We start from the raw sequence: 14,886 nt of genomic DNA, 5'->3' as shown, positions 1-14,886 counted from the left end.
GGCCAAGGATTTTGAGGATTCTTAGAGGCCCCCTCCATAGCCCCTTTTGAATTGAAGGGTCTTGGCATAGCAATCGGCCTACAACTTGTTTAAATTGTGATTTGAGGTTGTGGAGGATGTGCAAAAAGGCAATGCTATTAGAACGGGAAGAGCTAATCATCTGTGGCAAAATACGCCTATTGCTATGGTGTGTGAGTTGTATGGGATCTCTAGGTTTGAAGGACCCTCTTCATGCACCTTCAAAGGGCGTATGCTCTTAAAGCAATTTAAGAGGGCTCTCCAAATAAGAGAACTAGTCCCTTATATATTACCTTCAACATCACATAAGTACAATGCGTTCTAAGCCGCACCTCCGATCTAGAGGGCAACCACATACACCATACGATCCCCCTCTATCTAGTCTTTCAAGGTGCTATGCACCCATATACTAGAGATAGCTAGAGAATCTTTGAGGAGGCCATCTTTGATTTCGTCACTAGGAGAAGGGGATGGTTTCATGCCACTAGGAGAAGAGGGTGGTTGAAACCACCCCACAGAATGACGATGTGCCTCTCATAGTCAATAGCCGGTTTTGCATGCACCAACCAAACAATTCCTCGTGTTCACCGACCACTATCCAACGTAAGGAACTTCATTTCATTCTTAAAAGGTCTCTACAAATTTGGTAGACCCTCCAAATTAGAATGCCCTTTAACTTTTAAGTGAGCCTATCCTTGGGACTAAGTGACACCCATATTAAATGCGGGGTGGAGTAATGGGATCGATGATACGGGTTAAGGGGTGGGATCTCGAGGCGCACTAAACACGGCCACACAAAAAATGAGGCACAATAAACTCGATCAGCAAGAAAAACGAGGCACGGTGTTGGGTTTTGAACCAATGGCCTTATAGTCCGGGTTGAGGGTCGCATAGGCTAACCACCTCACCCTCGCGCGCATCATATATACCTAGTCGTTTTTATGGCCTTATATTGTGAGGTGATATGGAGTTTCCAAGCTGTCCTAGTGTAGTGCTCGTCGAGGTTTATTTTTTGAGTTGATTCTTGCGGCTGCGATCTCCTTTGCTTTCGTGCGTGAGCTTCTCCGCCTTTGATCCCGTTGTCTCCCCCTCTTAAATATGGGTGTTACTTAGTCCTTAGGTTAACCTATGACCCTCAATCCTTAGGGCATGGCCCATAGTCCAAGGTTCAAGAACTAAAGAAAAATCCAAGCTCCAACAGTGTAGGCTCTAGCCTCTACCTTCTTGGTTTTGATGTGGTGAATTTAGAAAACCCAAAATTCCGATAAATTGTACTGTTGTCATTCCCTATCAACTTTCAACCAAACTATTTGGAATTTGTGGTGACAGGCCTTGCCTCCTATGATCGTAGCCAAAAGCTTTCTCTAAATTCTGTACATGGAAATCTAGAGAGTAGAGAGTAGAGAGAGAAGGTCGCTATCAAAGGTTTGATTCTCTGTGCATTCTTGGAGGCTGGAGCTTCCATCGACGTCGCTAGCGACCGCTTTCATCCTTTTTGGCCTGCCTGCGCATGTTCAACGGAGTGTGTGGGGGGATTGTGTGTGAATTGGAGAGAGAGAGAGAGAGAGAACGTGGGTTGCATTTTTGAAGGGGTTGTGAGCGGGCGTATTCACAAGCCCAAACACGGTGTGTGTGTATTGCAGCGGAATTAGGTGCTAGTGTCTAGATGTTTGGGGTGTGCGTGTGTATTGTCATGATAATTTCTGTATGTTTATGTGTGCGGGGTGCCCAGGTTTTGTCGAGCATGCGATTCGACCGCAAGCTGGTGATTCCAGAGGGCTATGAGCCCGCCTTCAAGCAGGCCAATGCCATTTTCCACCATGCCAGAGTGTAAGGCGTTCCCCCCCCCTCCTCTCTTTCTCTCTCTCTCTCTCTCTCTCTCTCACACTCACACACACACACACACGTTTTTTCGACTCTCTCTCTCTCCCCCCCCTGACACTGCACGCTTTTGGGCCGGCTGTTTGCTAACCGTGCGGTGGCATGTGTGTGGAGGTGTGCAGATACGATGCCAGCGCTAGGAAGCTATCGTTTTTGAAGCCTCTTCCTGAAGGCTTCGTGAACGAGTTTAATGGAGACCTGGACTTTCTCGGGCCGTATCCTCCCGCTCTCGCCGAGAGTCGGTCTCAGTCTCTCTCTCCCTCTCTCTATATTTCTGAAATTCTAAATCTCTGATGCCGCCCTTTTCATTATTCTCTCTCCGCACTTGTGTTTCCTCTCCAAATGTCACCACCATTTCTTTCACACATTTCCTTTCGCCCTCAAAATTTACCCCACTCACTCACTCACTCACTCTCTCTCTCTCTCTCTCTCTCTCTCTCTCTCACACACACACACACACACACACACACACACACAATTCTTGCCCACGGGCCACGCACAAAGAATTACCCTCTACTACATACATTCTCTGAATCTCTACGATGTACCCACGGAATTACCTCTCACTATCCTCTCTCCCTAGACGTGTACCTTCAAGTAGACTAGTCTCCCTTCAGGACAAAAACTGGTTTCTTTTAATCCACCTTAGTATCAGACCAGCAGACTAGGAGGTCAGCAGACTCAACTACTATTTTAAAGGACCCTTCTTTAATTAATGATTCTAGTAATTATACTGTTGTGCAAGTTTCAAAGAGGCCTAAAGAGATAGGCTTAGGGCTAGCTTACCCTCGCTAAGGAGAAGTGCTGAATGCAACACTTCACACATACATGGATTCTAAACAAAACTCTAGTTGAGCAGTAATCTTTAAGCATTCAATTTCAATGTTTTATATGGAAAAGCTCTTTTTCTCCTTCACTACTGTTGACGTCCTAGGTCTATAGGCCTCTTCTACTCTCCGCTTGTTTTGTTGTTGACCTCCTCTCCCTTTCTCCTCTATTGATTGATGCACACACAACTTGCATTTGTGTGTGTGTTTCTTGTGCTCTTCACACTCTTGTTTCATCTGAGTAGCTTACATTCTATATAATGCAGCATCTTCATGCAGAGATGGTACTTGCCTCCACTTGCTCTCCTTTTTTTCCTTCCTTCTATGTGTGTCCCTTGACAATGTTTGCAGAGACCTGCCGCCATCTCGGGCCTTAGCCATTGCGGAGGGCCGCCTTGATCCCATTTCCATGTGTGCTTTTGATGAGCCAACGTGCTCAGAGCCACCGACTGCAATGCTAAATCTTCGAGGCAGGGAGCCCAAGTCTGTAAGAGACAGCTTCAACTGTTGTCCAAACTTCCACAAGGTATGCGACTTTGGAGAGAGTGGTTTTGAGCACTTACTACATTGAGCGACTTTGGAGAGTGTGGTTTTGAGCACTTACTACATTGAGCTGTCTGTGATGAGATTTGGTTTCATTCCCTTCTATTGAGGTTTTTGCGTAAGCAACCGAATTTGGATATGTAGGAAGATGTATGTCTTGGAACAGATGAAGAGCTGTTTGCAATGTTGGCGGCTACTCCCCCATCCATGTCGTTAGGTAGCCCCACGGCCATCAACTGTAAGTGATGTGCCTTTCTGCTCAGTTGTGTTTGCTCTATTTTCTGTTTCTTGCCTTCTGTGTGTCTGCATTTTAGCTTCTCTTTACATGCATGCTTCTTGCGAAGCAGCGTCAAGCTCATTGTGCGATGATGTGCGACGGGACAGTTGCTTTGTTGCGCATCTGACGTCCATTTCAAGCAGCAGGGTGGTACCTAAGCCTTCTTCATCTGAGGAACAGGGTCCACCAACTGCTTGTAGCAACAGGTTTGTCACACTCTCACCAGGGAAGAAGAGAGTTCTACCACCCCAACCTAACAACAACCCTTTCAAAAGGGGCAGAAAATCTGACGATCTGTCTATTGGTTTGAATAATGTTACTTGGCTTTTCAATAGCGAGATTGATGAACAGTTCAAAAGTAGAAAGCAGGAAAACTTGAGGCAACCTAATAGCACTGTCAGAGTGCTTCATCATGCAAACCCAGGTCAACTAGCGCAATCCAGGGATAAAGCTCATAGTTCTGCAACAATGGAGGGTTCTGTCCTTACTGTTAATGGAGGGACCAAAGCAGAAGCTGCGGAAATACATTGTGAAGCAGCGCTAGTTCCTTCACATGCTCCATTCTCCAAGAGGTACACAAACTATGCTGACACATCCCGAGATGTAACCGTGGCGGTGGGAACAGAGATGGTTGTGAATACCCAGATTTCAATGCATTCCTCATCAGTGAAGCCTGCTTCTAATGCAGAGGAATTCAGTTGCGGAGCTTGTATTGTGGAATATGGCAACAGAGCTTGTGGGGTCCAAACAGTGGATTCTGTTGAGGATCCTTGTAGTGTGGAATATGGCACCGGAGCTTGTGGGGTCGATTTGGTGGATTCTGGTGCGAACGATGCACAACTGCAAGAGCCTGTTGAATTGAATGTCCGCAGGAATCCAGCAGCCCAGGATTTGGCTTGGCATGTGGTGGATCGAACTGGAACATTACAACAAAGTAGTGATGTCTTGACAGCTTCCGACACATTGCCAATGGCTTGCCGGGAGAACACTCTGTTAAGCAATGGTGCATCTGATCGTTCAAGGACAGCTGTTGCCCCAAAGAATCAGCCAAGGGAACAGCTCAAGGCGAAGAAAGAGGTTAGAGGCTCGAGACAAAGCGCCAAAGTGATGACGTCTCCATCTACTCCGGGCCTTCTCAAATTCTTTCAGAGAGCATCCACCCTCGGATGAATATGCGTATCTGATCAATTGTGGTCCACAAGCCCTCATCCCACAGCAAAACATTTCTTGATTTTGGACAACAATTTGTCTGCCTTTGTTCCCTTTGCCAATACTCTCTATCTCTCTCCTCCCATTTGCCACTTCTTTATTCGGCCTATGTGCTATGCAAACTCAAAAGAGTGTAGAAGATCGCCCCCCCCCCCCCCCCCCCCCCCCCCCCCCCCCCCTTCCAATCTCTCTCTCTCTCTCTCTCTCAGGATGTTAGTGTTTCCTTCTCTATAAATTGTCCACATTTTTGCCTGCATTAGGCTTGGTTTGAAGCAACTATGAGTCAAGTCAGTAACCGGTTATGAAAGGATCATCCTTGGCATTGGTTCACAGTTGTTGCATCTATAGCAACCCAATTTATGACAGCTTTTCAATAGATCAAATTATCTTCTATATTTCAATAACAAGTTCGCCATTTTGGTTATAGATTGATCAAATGCAGGAGTTACCTTCGATTAATTTTTTTTTTCAAATGGTTCTACCCATTTGTGGGTAGTCATGGAATGTAAGCCTGTTAAGAATGTGATTAGAATTTGAAATCATTGGTGGACTTAACTCAATTGATAGAAAGTGAACTCAATTGATAGAAAGTGATGGCATCCCGACGACGTGGAATGCACTAAACAATGATGTATTGAATTCGTCCTCCAGGCTTTTTTCTCTTGAATAACAGGTCTTGAGTTAAACTCTCCTAGTCTGTTAGATCTTTAAGGTCTCTTGGGATAGTTTCCTACGATATTAAAATTCTTTCTTCTTCTTCTTCTTACTCCTTCTTATTGACATAGTAGTGGTACTAGGCTTAGGAGCCATGCTATGTATTTAAATACCTAGTCACCTGAAGCTCTGCAATTACCATCCCTACATAACTAGCTAATTCCATCGTTTGGTATTGGACTTGTTTCCACTCATTTTGGTCCAATAAAGCCTCATTCAGTCTTTAATCAAGCTTGTTTTACTCACTCTTTGAACCATTCTTTCCTGATTTATACCTTTTTTTCTCACCTTTAAGCTACCTTCACTGAGCATTGCTTTTAAATCTCTACTTTCCATTATTCGAGTCATCTTTATCACTTCTAATCATAAATTAGCTAAGACTTAATCTTGGGTTAGACCAACTTCACGAGTTTAGCTCAATAAGATTAGCTCCAATCTTATTGTTGAAGCTCTTATTCACTCCTTTACATTGCAGCCTTGAGCCATTCTTCATTAATCTTGCCTACATTAATTGCCATCCTTCAACCTATTGCTATCATCGGACACACACACATGTTTCTCATCATTTGAGCCTTCCATTTAGACTCAAGAGCCAAGTTCTTCTAGATCATTCCTTCATCACTCCACTGTTAATCCATTCCATGAACAATTGAGCTGAATTTTTCATTCAGCTCTTTAATTTATCCTACTGTACTCAATATTTTGATCAGCTTGATACAATGTGATGGCGTTGCTCATCCATGCGTGTTGAAGGCGAAGTTTAGATGGTGACCTAAATAACTAAAGCTAATTGGATGTTTAAGTGGTAGTTGTTGCACATCACAACATTGGATGCTTTGGCTTACGGCAATGGTCTCTATCTTGTGACGGCATTGCTCATCCATGCGTTCTCAAGTCGGAGTTTAGATGGTGATGTAAACAACTCAAGCTAATTGGATGTACAAGTAGTAGGGGTTGCTTATCAAAACATTGGATGCATTGTCTCATGGCAGTGATCTCTACTTATAGATTTGGTTGGTTTGAGTGACATTGATTATCCACCATTTGCAGCCACTGACCATGACCATGGGCCAATTAATAATGATACCTCTAAGTCGTATTAATTTATTGATGACTACATTAGCTGCTCATGGATCTTTGGTTTAAAGCCAAAGATGATGTAACAAGAATATATGGCATCATTGCGTCAGTTTCTCGATGAAAGGTTATCAAGTACCAATTCACTACATCGTGTATGCCACAACAAAATGGCATAGCAAAACATAAAAATCAGACATTCGTTGAATTGGTATGAGGTATGCTTAAACGCAAAGATCTCTACTTGATTTGCCAATTATTCCATTTACTTTTTTTGCTAAAAAATAATTTAGAATATAGTAATAATTAAAACTAATTATCTCATTAAGATATTTTTATCACAAATTTTTAATACTGTATTCTAATTATCTTATAATTTTTAAAGTTGATCTATTGATTATCCCCTTTAATTTTCTTCTAAAAAAGAGAATTTAGGACATTAATTAGTAATACTAGTTATCTCATTAAGATATTTTTATTGTGGCCTCCTAACAATGTTTTCTAACTCCAAAACATAATTTATTAAGCTCTATTTTTTGACTTCTTGTTAATTATATGCTAAAAATAGATAATTTCTACTACAATAAACTCTAAGATTAAGAAGATAATTTACATATAATTTTCACACCTTCTTAATAGTGTTTGAATCCTAATATTTTCTAATTAATAATAATAAAATAAATATTAATTAATATGCCTTTCACTAATCTAATATGATTAGGTTTAATTACCTTAATTAATCACTTATAGTTTTTTTCTCTCTAGTGATTTTTTAGAAATCTTTCTCTAAGCTAAAGCGATTTTGCCAAGGTCTTTGAGTCTCTGCAAAAGTTGAAGACTAGGGAATTTTTATAGTTTTTTGGCAAGCAGGGGCTGTAATTAACAACCCCCAACTGCCCAAGAATCCCCCCATCTCAAGGAATCGTCCCTTGCTGCTAAATGAACCTCTCATAGGTCCAAAATATCTCCACTGGCACCTACTCCGCTTGATTTTTCAAATCTGCTAACTTTAGTTCACTTTATTGCTTCAACTGAAAATATTTGGCTCATGTGATAAAATATATGCTAGGCCATGTGATTTAATATCTTCTAGCCCATGTGAATTAATAACTGCAAAGGTTTCCAATTATTTAATTTATTAAAGTGACCATGAAAGCTTTCGGCAAAGATTCATGGGTCAATCTTGATCCAAATTCAATTCAGAAGATTTTTATCTGATGTAAAGCTGTGTTTAAGATTCTAAAAATACCAAATTCAACTATGTTTAGGATAAGGGTTTACTAGTTTGTATGTCCAATGGTCGCAATTTAAGATCAGAACTCATTTCCTAATTCCAGAAAGATGGAAATCTTACAGTGTAGACAAATGACACATGTGCTATGTTTACACACACACACACACACACACACACACACACACACACACACACACACACACACACACACACACACACACACACACACACACACACACACACACACTTGGTCACAACATCTGACCTCGATAGCATCTATGGGGCTCGGATATTGTCTTGAATCACTATTTCTAACTACAAAATATGACATCCAACCTGTTGCACTCAAACTATTTTTGAGTTGTAGCCTTAGTGGAGTTTTACCTTATGCTTTACATATTAAAATATTGCCTTAGGGCTGTGGTTGCTCTAGCACCTCATCTGGAGGGAGTTGTTGACTATACTCTGAATCACTGTAACATCCAATTTTATGAGCTTGAGTGGAAAAATTGAGTTGCTGCCTTATGGGAGACTACCTTGTGCTTTACTATACCGCTGCTAACTTTTTTATGTGGATCATATTGGTTGAATTAGAGCTATTTACCATAAATTTAAACATATATCTTATCCAAAATCCTCCCAGTATCTTGTTTGGGCTACCTTATGGGTACAACCCCCTAATTTATCTCTTACCTGTTTTTACCTGTTGATTGATTTCACTATGTTATTATCACTCTGTCGTGGCACTCATACTACATCACGACCCTGCTCTGATAACCTCGCGTAATGAAGGGTTGCCTGCCATGGATTCTTTGCCTCCCTCTCATTGAATGAGTCTTACGTGGAATACCTCTTACACTCATGAGAATGATCGACGCTAGGCGGCCATGGCACCACCACTAGTGATTATTTTTTGGAGGTCTTCCATGCCTCTTCCACTATAAAATGTGAGGGGTTCTTCCCTTCACTTAGGCTTGGTTTCCCTTGGCAACTTGGAGAAATACTTGGGATTGCATCTGCTCACAGGTTTTTTATCTCAATGCTTAAAACCCATACTCTGTTAGTAGCTGATTATAAATATGATTTTTTTCAACTTTTTGGAAGAACCGTTCTTTTGGGATTTTTTGTTTGCAAAGGAATATGGAATGAGAAACTGGGTATAGTTTTTACACGTCAGCAAAGGGTTTTGTTTGGATTCTTGCTTGGTACTGACTGCATACTTACTTAATCCTCTGCTAATGTGCTAGAAAATGACATGAAATCTATCATGCATATGGTTACTATTTTGATTTTTTTTTTATACTGATGGTGAGTATAAGGCTGAATGCATGGTGGTGGTGCTGGTTATGCTGCCATGGAATATATACATTCTATAGCAGATCTGTACTTTTGGGATTTTCCTTAGTTGAAAGCAAATGGTTTGATAAACCTCGGCACTAATAAGTATACATCAATAGAGGGTTTCTTTTTGCCTGGTACTGATTACATACACTCACTCTAGTTTTTTGGTTGCTTGACATAAAAATGGCATCAATTCTATGGTTACTAGAATTATACCTTGTTTTTTTTATACACTACTTAAACTAAGGAAATTACATATGATGATATGGAGTTGTCGACTTCCTCTCACAGTAAAAGGTTATTTCAATCATATGAAGCAATTCTGGTAGGATTACTTTGTATAGGATAGTAGCTAGTATAAATACTTTTTAAGTTGACATGGATAACAACTGATAGGTTCTTTGAAGCCTACCATACGTAGCCAAGTCTAACAAATCTGTTGTCTTGACTATATGGATGCAGGTGAGAATTCTATCTTGGCTTAAAGAGGTTTAGCTTGCTGCAGTCCGACTTTGGAAACATTTAATGATTCAATTGGGATAGTTTTGATACCTTTGTACAAATTCATTTGGAATGATACTTCATTCTTATTATGTTGTATAATTATGATTCAAAGACTGAGTTGTTTCTGTACTTATCTTTGCCTTGACCCCGGGGGGTTCACCTTACATTGTATGTGACCTATCACGTGAGTTCAACAGAAGGGTATTTAAATCCCTTAAAACTTACAAAAATAAATTTACATAGGGATATGTTTTTTAGAAATCCCAAAAAGATTTACAGAATTTAAAAGAAAAGGGTTAATTATATTTCCTAGAAAATTCACAGAATAGGGATTTTAGAAAAAGAGCCTGAACGCACGTGATATAGTGGTCTTAAATATAGTGAACCCCCTGAGGCCTTGACATCTTTAGACAGTCGTCATTTTGAACATCTGGTTCACTGGTGTGTTAATTATTTAAGTTAAACAACTACACACACACACACACACACACACACACACACACACACACACACACACACACACACACACACACACAGAGTGTTACTTTAGTACTCTTGGTTTTTTTAATTTTAAGCTTACAAAAGACCACACATAGACCTAGCCCTTCTTTCGGGACCTGTTGGGGGTGGTTTTTATATATATTTTGGCAAAGATAAACACACACACACAACTCTTTACGAGGGACACCTTAATTACTTGAGATCCTACTTAAAAACCACTACCATATATTATCACCATGGGGCATAGCCCTTGTAGTTAACCTATGAACTGTGTCCTCCCTAGCTCTCTCTCTCTCTCTCTCCCCCCCCCCCCCCCCCCCCCCCCCCCCCCCCTGTCCACACACACACACACACACACACACACACTGTGTTACTTTAGTACTCTTGGTTTTCTAAATTTTTGGCAAAGATAAACACACACACACACACACACACACACACACACACACACACACACACACACACACACACACACACACACACACACAACTCTTTACCCGGGGCACCTTAATTACTTGAGATCCTATTTAAAAACCACTACTGTATATTATCACCATGGGGCATAGCCTTTGTAGTTAACCTGTGAACTGTGTCCCCCCTAGCTCTCTCTCTCTCTCTCTCTCTCTCTCTCTCTCTCTCTCTCTCTCTCTCTCTCCCACACACACACACACACACACACACACACACACACACACACACACACACACACACACAGTGGTACTATGGTATTCTTTTTGTTTTCAAAAATAACCCCCCCCCCCCACTTTGATCTAACCCGGAAACAACTGGGTCACTTTAGGGTTACTACTTCAAAAATCCATTACGTTTTAGAGACCAGGGGGCATAGCCCTTGATTATTAAACTAAGGATCTAAAGAAAATATCTCTCTGGCATGCCGAGCGTGATTACGTTCTCCTTCTTCATTACACCGTGAAGGCGGCCTCTCCTGCTTTGCTGTGGATCTCCCCACTCATGGGTATCTGCATGCCGATTAGAGCTACCACACACACACACACACTCTCCAGGAAGGCTCCCGCTCAGAGGACTGACAGTCCCTCCTCCTTCCACTATTTAAACAGGTGAGGACGCATCTCTGCCCCTCACTTAGCCAGTGTTGTTCTGTCTTGTTTTTTATGAGAAGACTGACTGCTTGCTTCACAAAGGGAGCTATGGAGCTCACTACTCAGGTGTCTGAGGTTTTTTTCTACCCTTGCTTGCCTTGCTACTGGTTGTGTTGGAATTTTTTGCTGTAGTTCTACATTGAAAATTCAATTGTTATTAGTTGGCACAGTAAGGTAAGTTGTAAATGTTTGTCGGACAATAGCATGGTGGCGGTTTATACCTTGCTCAAAATACCTTGCCTCAGGTGTATACTGCTTGATCATATTATGGTAGGATGGGTTTTTTTACTGCTATCATTAACTGTCTTGTTTATCACACTATGCGTAGTAGGTGAATATACTACTCTTATGAATGATAGGTGGTCTTGGTATTACTTTGGTACCTTGGAATTTCTGCAAGCTTTTTCTGTTTGCAGACTGTGTTGGTTCATGTTGTCACACTATGCGTAGCAAGTGTTAATACTACTCTTATGATTGATAGGTGGTCTTGGTATTACTATGGTACCTTGGAAATTCTTAGCTTCTGCAGGCTTTTTCTGTTTGCAGACTGTGTCGGTTCATACCGTCTTACTGGTTTAAAAAAAAAAAAGATAAAATGGGGGTGATCTTGTCAGTTTTGACACCGGAAGCATCAGGGAATATGGGATACTGGGCATCTGAGTTGGAATTATGGTTTTTTATCAATGCTACTATTGCCATGTGATTGGAAAATCCCACCGCTCTGTGTTACTATCGTTTAGGAAAAAGGGTCTTTTTTGGTACACTAAATTGGAAGGTAAGTATACGGCCATTTGGCTTGACATTTGTATGGTAAACATACGATCTGGTCTTGGAAAGGGATACACCTTGAATGTGTATTATATCCTATAAATGGTACTGAAGTTGGTAGGACTGGGTTTCTTACTGGTTGTCGCTTCTGCAATCTATTGAAACCTTTTGTAAGTGTGGCGTATGGATTTTTGGAAAAAGAAACCATATACTCTTTTTGACCATTGAACAAAGTAAGTTGGTTACTCTTGCTAAACCTTGTCGCTGCTGTAACTGGGTATCATAAGATCTGGTAAAACCCTCCATATGGGTGGTTTAATGAACTTTTGGGCCGTGTTCTTTGCCCATGAACACGCTAATGTTGCATCTTTAATGGTAACCTTAGAGGGAATATGGCTCGGTTGCATTCTATGTATGAACCTATCGATATTAGTTTGATTGTTCAAGACAATGCAATACACTATTTGCATTCACAGCTTGCACTTGTTTTTTTGGTTTTAAAAATTGGATGGGCTAGGATACCACTAAAGGTCTCTACCACTTGGCTTTCTATGAGATGGAGACTTATAAAATTAGGAAGGACTGGAACCCATTGAAACATAAACGGTATCAGTTCTAATCATAGAACAACAAGCTTAAAACTCGATAACAACTTTTAGGCTTGTTTACTCTCGGAACCTAATTTGGCAATTAAGAACTCAAGTAGTTTGTTTTTGGGGGGAGCATACCACTTGGAGTTGAAGGGGATATGGCCCTCTAGCAAGGAACAAAGTACTAAATAAACTTTGGGATAATAAAAACTTTTTAGAAAAACTGCATAAGTACTTTGGACTAAGCTTGTAAGTTAAAAATAAGTTAAGATATGGACATGGATAACAACTGATTTAGTCCATTAATACCTGTAAAACACATCCAAGGCTAACGTATCAGTTGTCTTGTTTGGATGGATGCAGGTAAGGACTCTATCTTATCTTGGAAGGTTTTTTTTTTGACTTCAGCAAGCTGTCCTACACTGGATGGAACACCCACTTATGATTTGGGAAGTTCTTTTACTATGTGTATACTGAAAGGGGACCTCTTTCCTACAAACATTGTACTTAAATGATTCTATACTGAGTTATTTTTGTACTTATCTATTATTTGTTCCATTGCCAACTGTCTTTTGAATGTAAAAGTTCAATTATGTCTTATTATCGAAGAATAAACAACTACACACACACACACACACACACACACACACACACACACACACACACACACACACACACACACACACACACACACACACAATCTTAACTCTCTCTAGCTATGGCCGCTACCGGGACCTTTACACCTACTCTTACACTACCTACCTTAAAACTAGATTCCTAAACCCCCTAGCATGGGGCACGCACACACACACACACACACACACACACACACACACACACACACACACACACACACACACACACACACACACACACACACACACACACACACACACACACACACACACACACACAATACCTATGAAGGCCGCTAGCTATTCAAAAACCTACATTACTCTTGACATTTATTCCTACACACTCGTACACTTACTCTAATACTACCTACCTTTAAACTGGATTATTAAACTCTCTTGCATGGGGCACTACCCTTACATGATAAAACTTATTATCTCCTAATATTGGGGGGCATATGGCCATTACATTTAATGCCCTCCCCCAAATTGAGCCTGCCTGCGATCTCTGTTCTGTCTCCCCACTCTACACGGCGCACTCATTCCCTCACTCCTGCACTCTGTCGCGCGGGTTCCTATACGCTCTGCTCTGCTCACTCAGAACGCCACCGAAGGCATTAACCTCGGGGATCGTCCGTATGGATCTCTCCCACTCCTCCAGGTGCTACGCGAGTTGTATATAAAGGTGAGCTCTCTTGGAGCTCACTTAGTGTTGTGCACTTGTTCATTTCGTTGTGTGCTTGCAAATACCACTTAGTAGTCGCACTATCTCTTGTTGGGGAAAAGCTTTGAGTGATGGTTAAAGGGAAAGATAAATTGGCAGTTGTGGAGATGGCTGCTCCAACTCAAACACAGGTATTACTGTTGGACATGGGCTTTCAAATACTTGATCTCTTGTTTAATTTTTGTGGTAAAAAGCTGGCTTGCGGTTTGGAAGCAGTCTAAATAGTTTTTTTCTCTCCTTTACTTAACTCAATGTAGTTGGTTGTTTCCATTATAATCCGACTGTAAGTTGCCTACGACGTTTTCATATCGTTGTTTTGGTTATCTACCCATGACTAAATGAGTAGGAAAATCTCATTGGATTGGTTGTTTTCTGCTGGCTGGAGATTTTGGGGATGGTGCTGTAATGAGAAAACTCTGATCTGGAAAATTCTGAGGTTAAAATATCACCCAGGTTCTGTCTCTATTTTGTACTAGTAAAGGATATCCAGATTTTGTCGATTATTCTATGAACTTCTGTCTAGGCTTGCTTGCTTTGGAGACCGGACTGTTTTTAAAGGGCTCTTGTGCTTAGCCAAGCAACTTATGTTCTATGGTTATAACTAAGTAGTGGGATTTTGGTCTTTTGGCGTGAATACCATGCCTGACTTAAGGATACTCGCAGAACTCGATTGAATGAATGCTTATGCCTGCATTTATATTGAGCTTTATTTAGGTTCAGCTTCATGTGGTTTTGTAGCTGCTCTTCTCCATTCTGATAGGCCATGTGTGGCATTACAGCAATATAACATACATATTATGACTGGTGATTTTGGTGGAACTTGGCCTAGTGGAGCTTCTCTAGGTCTGCCTATGGTATATGAATGGTTCTCTGTTTGGGAGATGTGTTACTGTTCTGTTTGGGGTTGAGCTACATCTATATGGCT

At 41.1% G+C, this 14,886-nt stretch overlaps 1 protein-coding gene across 3 annotated transcripts in view; it reads left to right on the top strand.

The window, feature by feature from the left end:
• Positions 1-4,924, top strand: part of LOC147450853 (5'-3' exonuclease family protein) — a 70,598-nt gene extending 65,674 nt beyond the window's left edge. For 2 of the 3 annotated variants that reach the window (XM_086519861.1, XM_086519862.1), the window contains exons 9-13: positions 1,751-1,848; positions 2,022-2,114; positions 3,078-3,252; positions 3,414-3,507; positions 3,617-4,924. In XM_086519861.1, the coding sequence (XP_086375987.1) occupies positions 1,751-1,848; positions 2,022-2,114; positions 3,078-3,252; positions 3,414-3,507; positions 3,617-4,716 (1,560 nt within the window). In that variant the 3' untranslated portion in view covers positions 4,717-4,924. The remainder of the gene's footprint in view (positions 1-1,750; positions 1,849-2,021; positions 2,115-3,077; positions 3,253-3,413; positions 3,508-3,616) is intronic. The other variant, XM_086519864.1, reaches the window with a different exon arrangement.
• Positions 4,925-14,886: the final 9,962 nt, after the last annotated feature.

This window comes from Adiantum capillus-veneris, chromosome 9, assembly GCF_014529385.1.
Source record: "Adiantum capillus-veneris isolate H3 chromosome 9, ASM1452938v2, whole genome shotgun sequence".
In the NCBI taxonomy this organism is placed as follows: domain Eukaryota; kingdom Viridiplantae; phylum Streptophyta; class Polypodiopsida; order Polypodiales; family Pteridaceae; genus Adiantum; species Adiantum capillus-veneris.
This window is presented reverse-complemented; position numbering and strand designations above follow the sequence as displayed.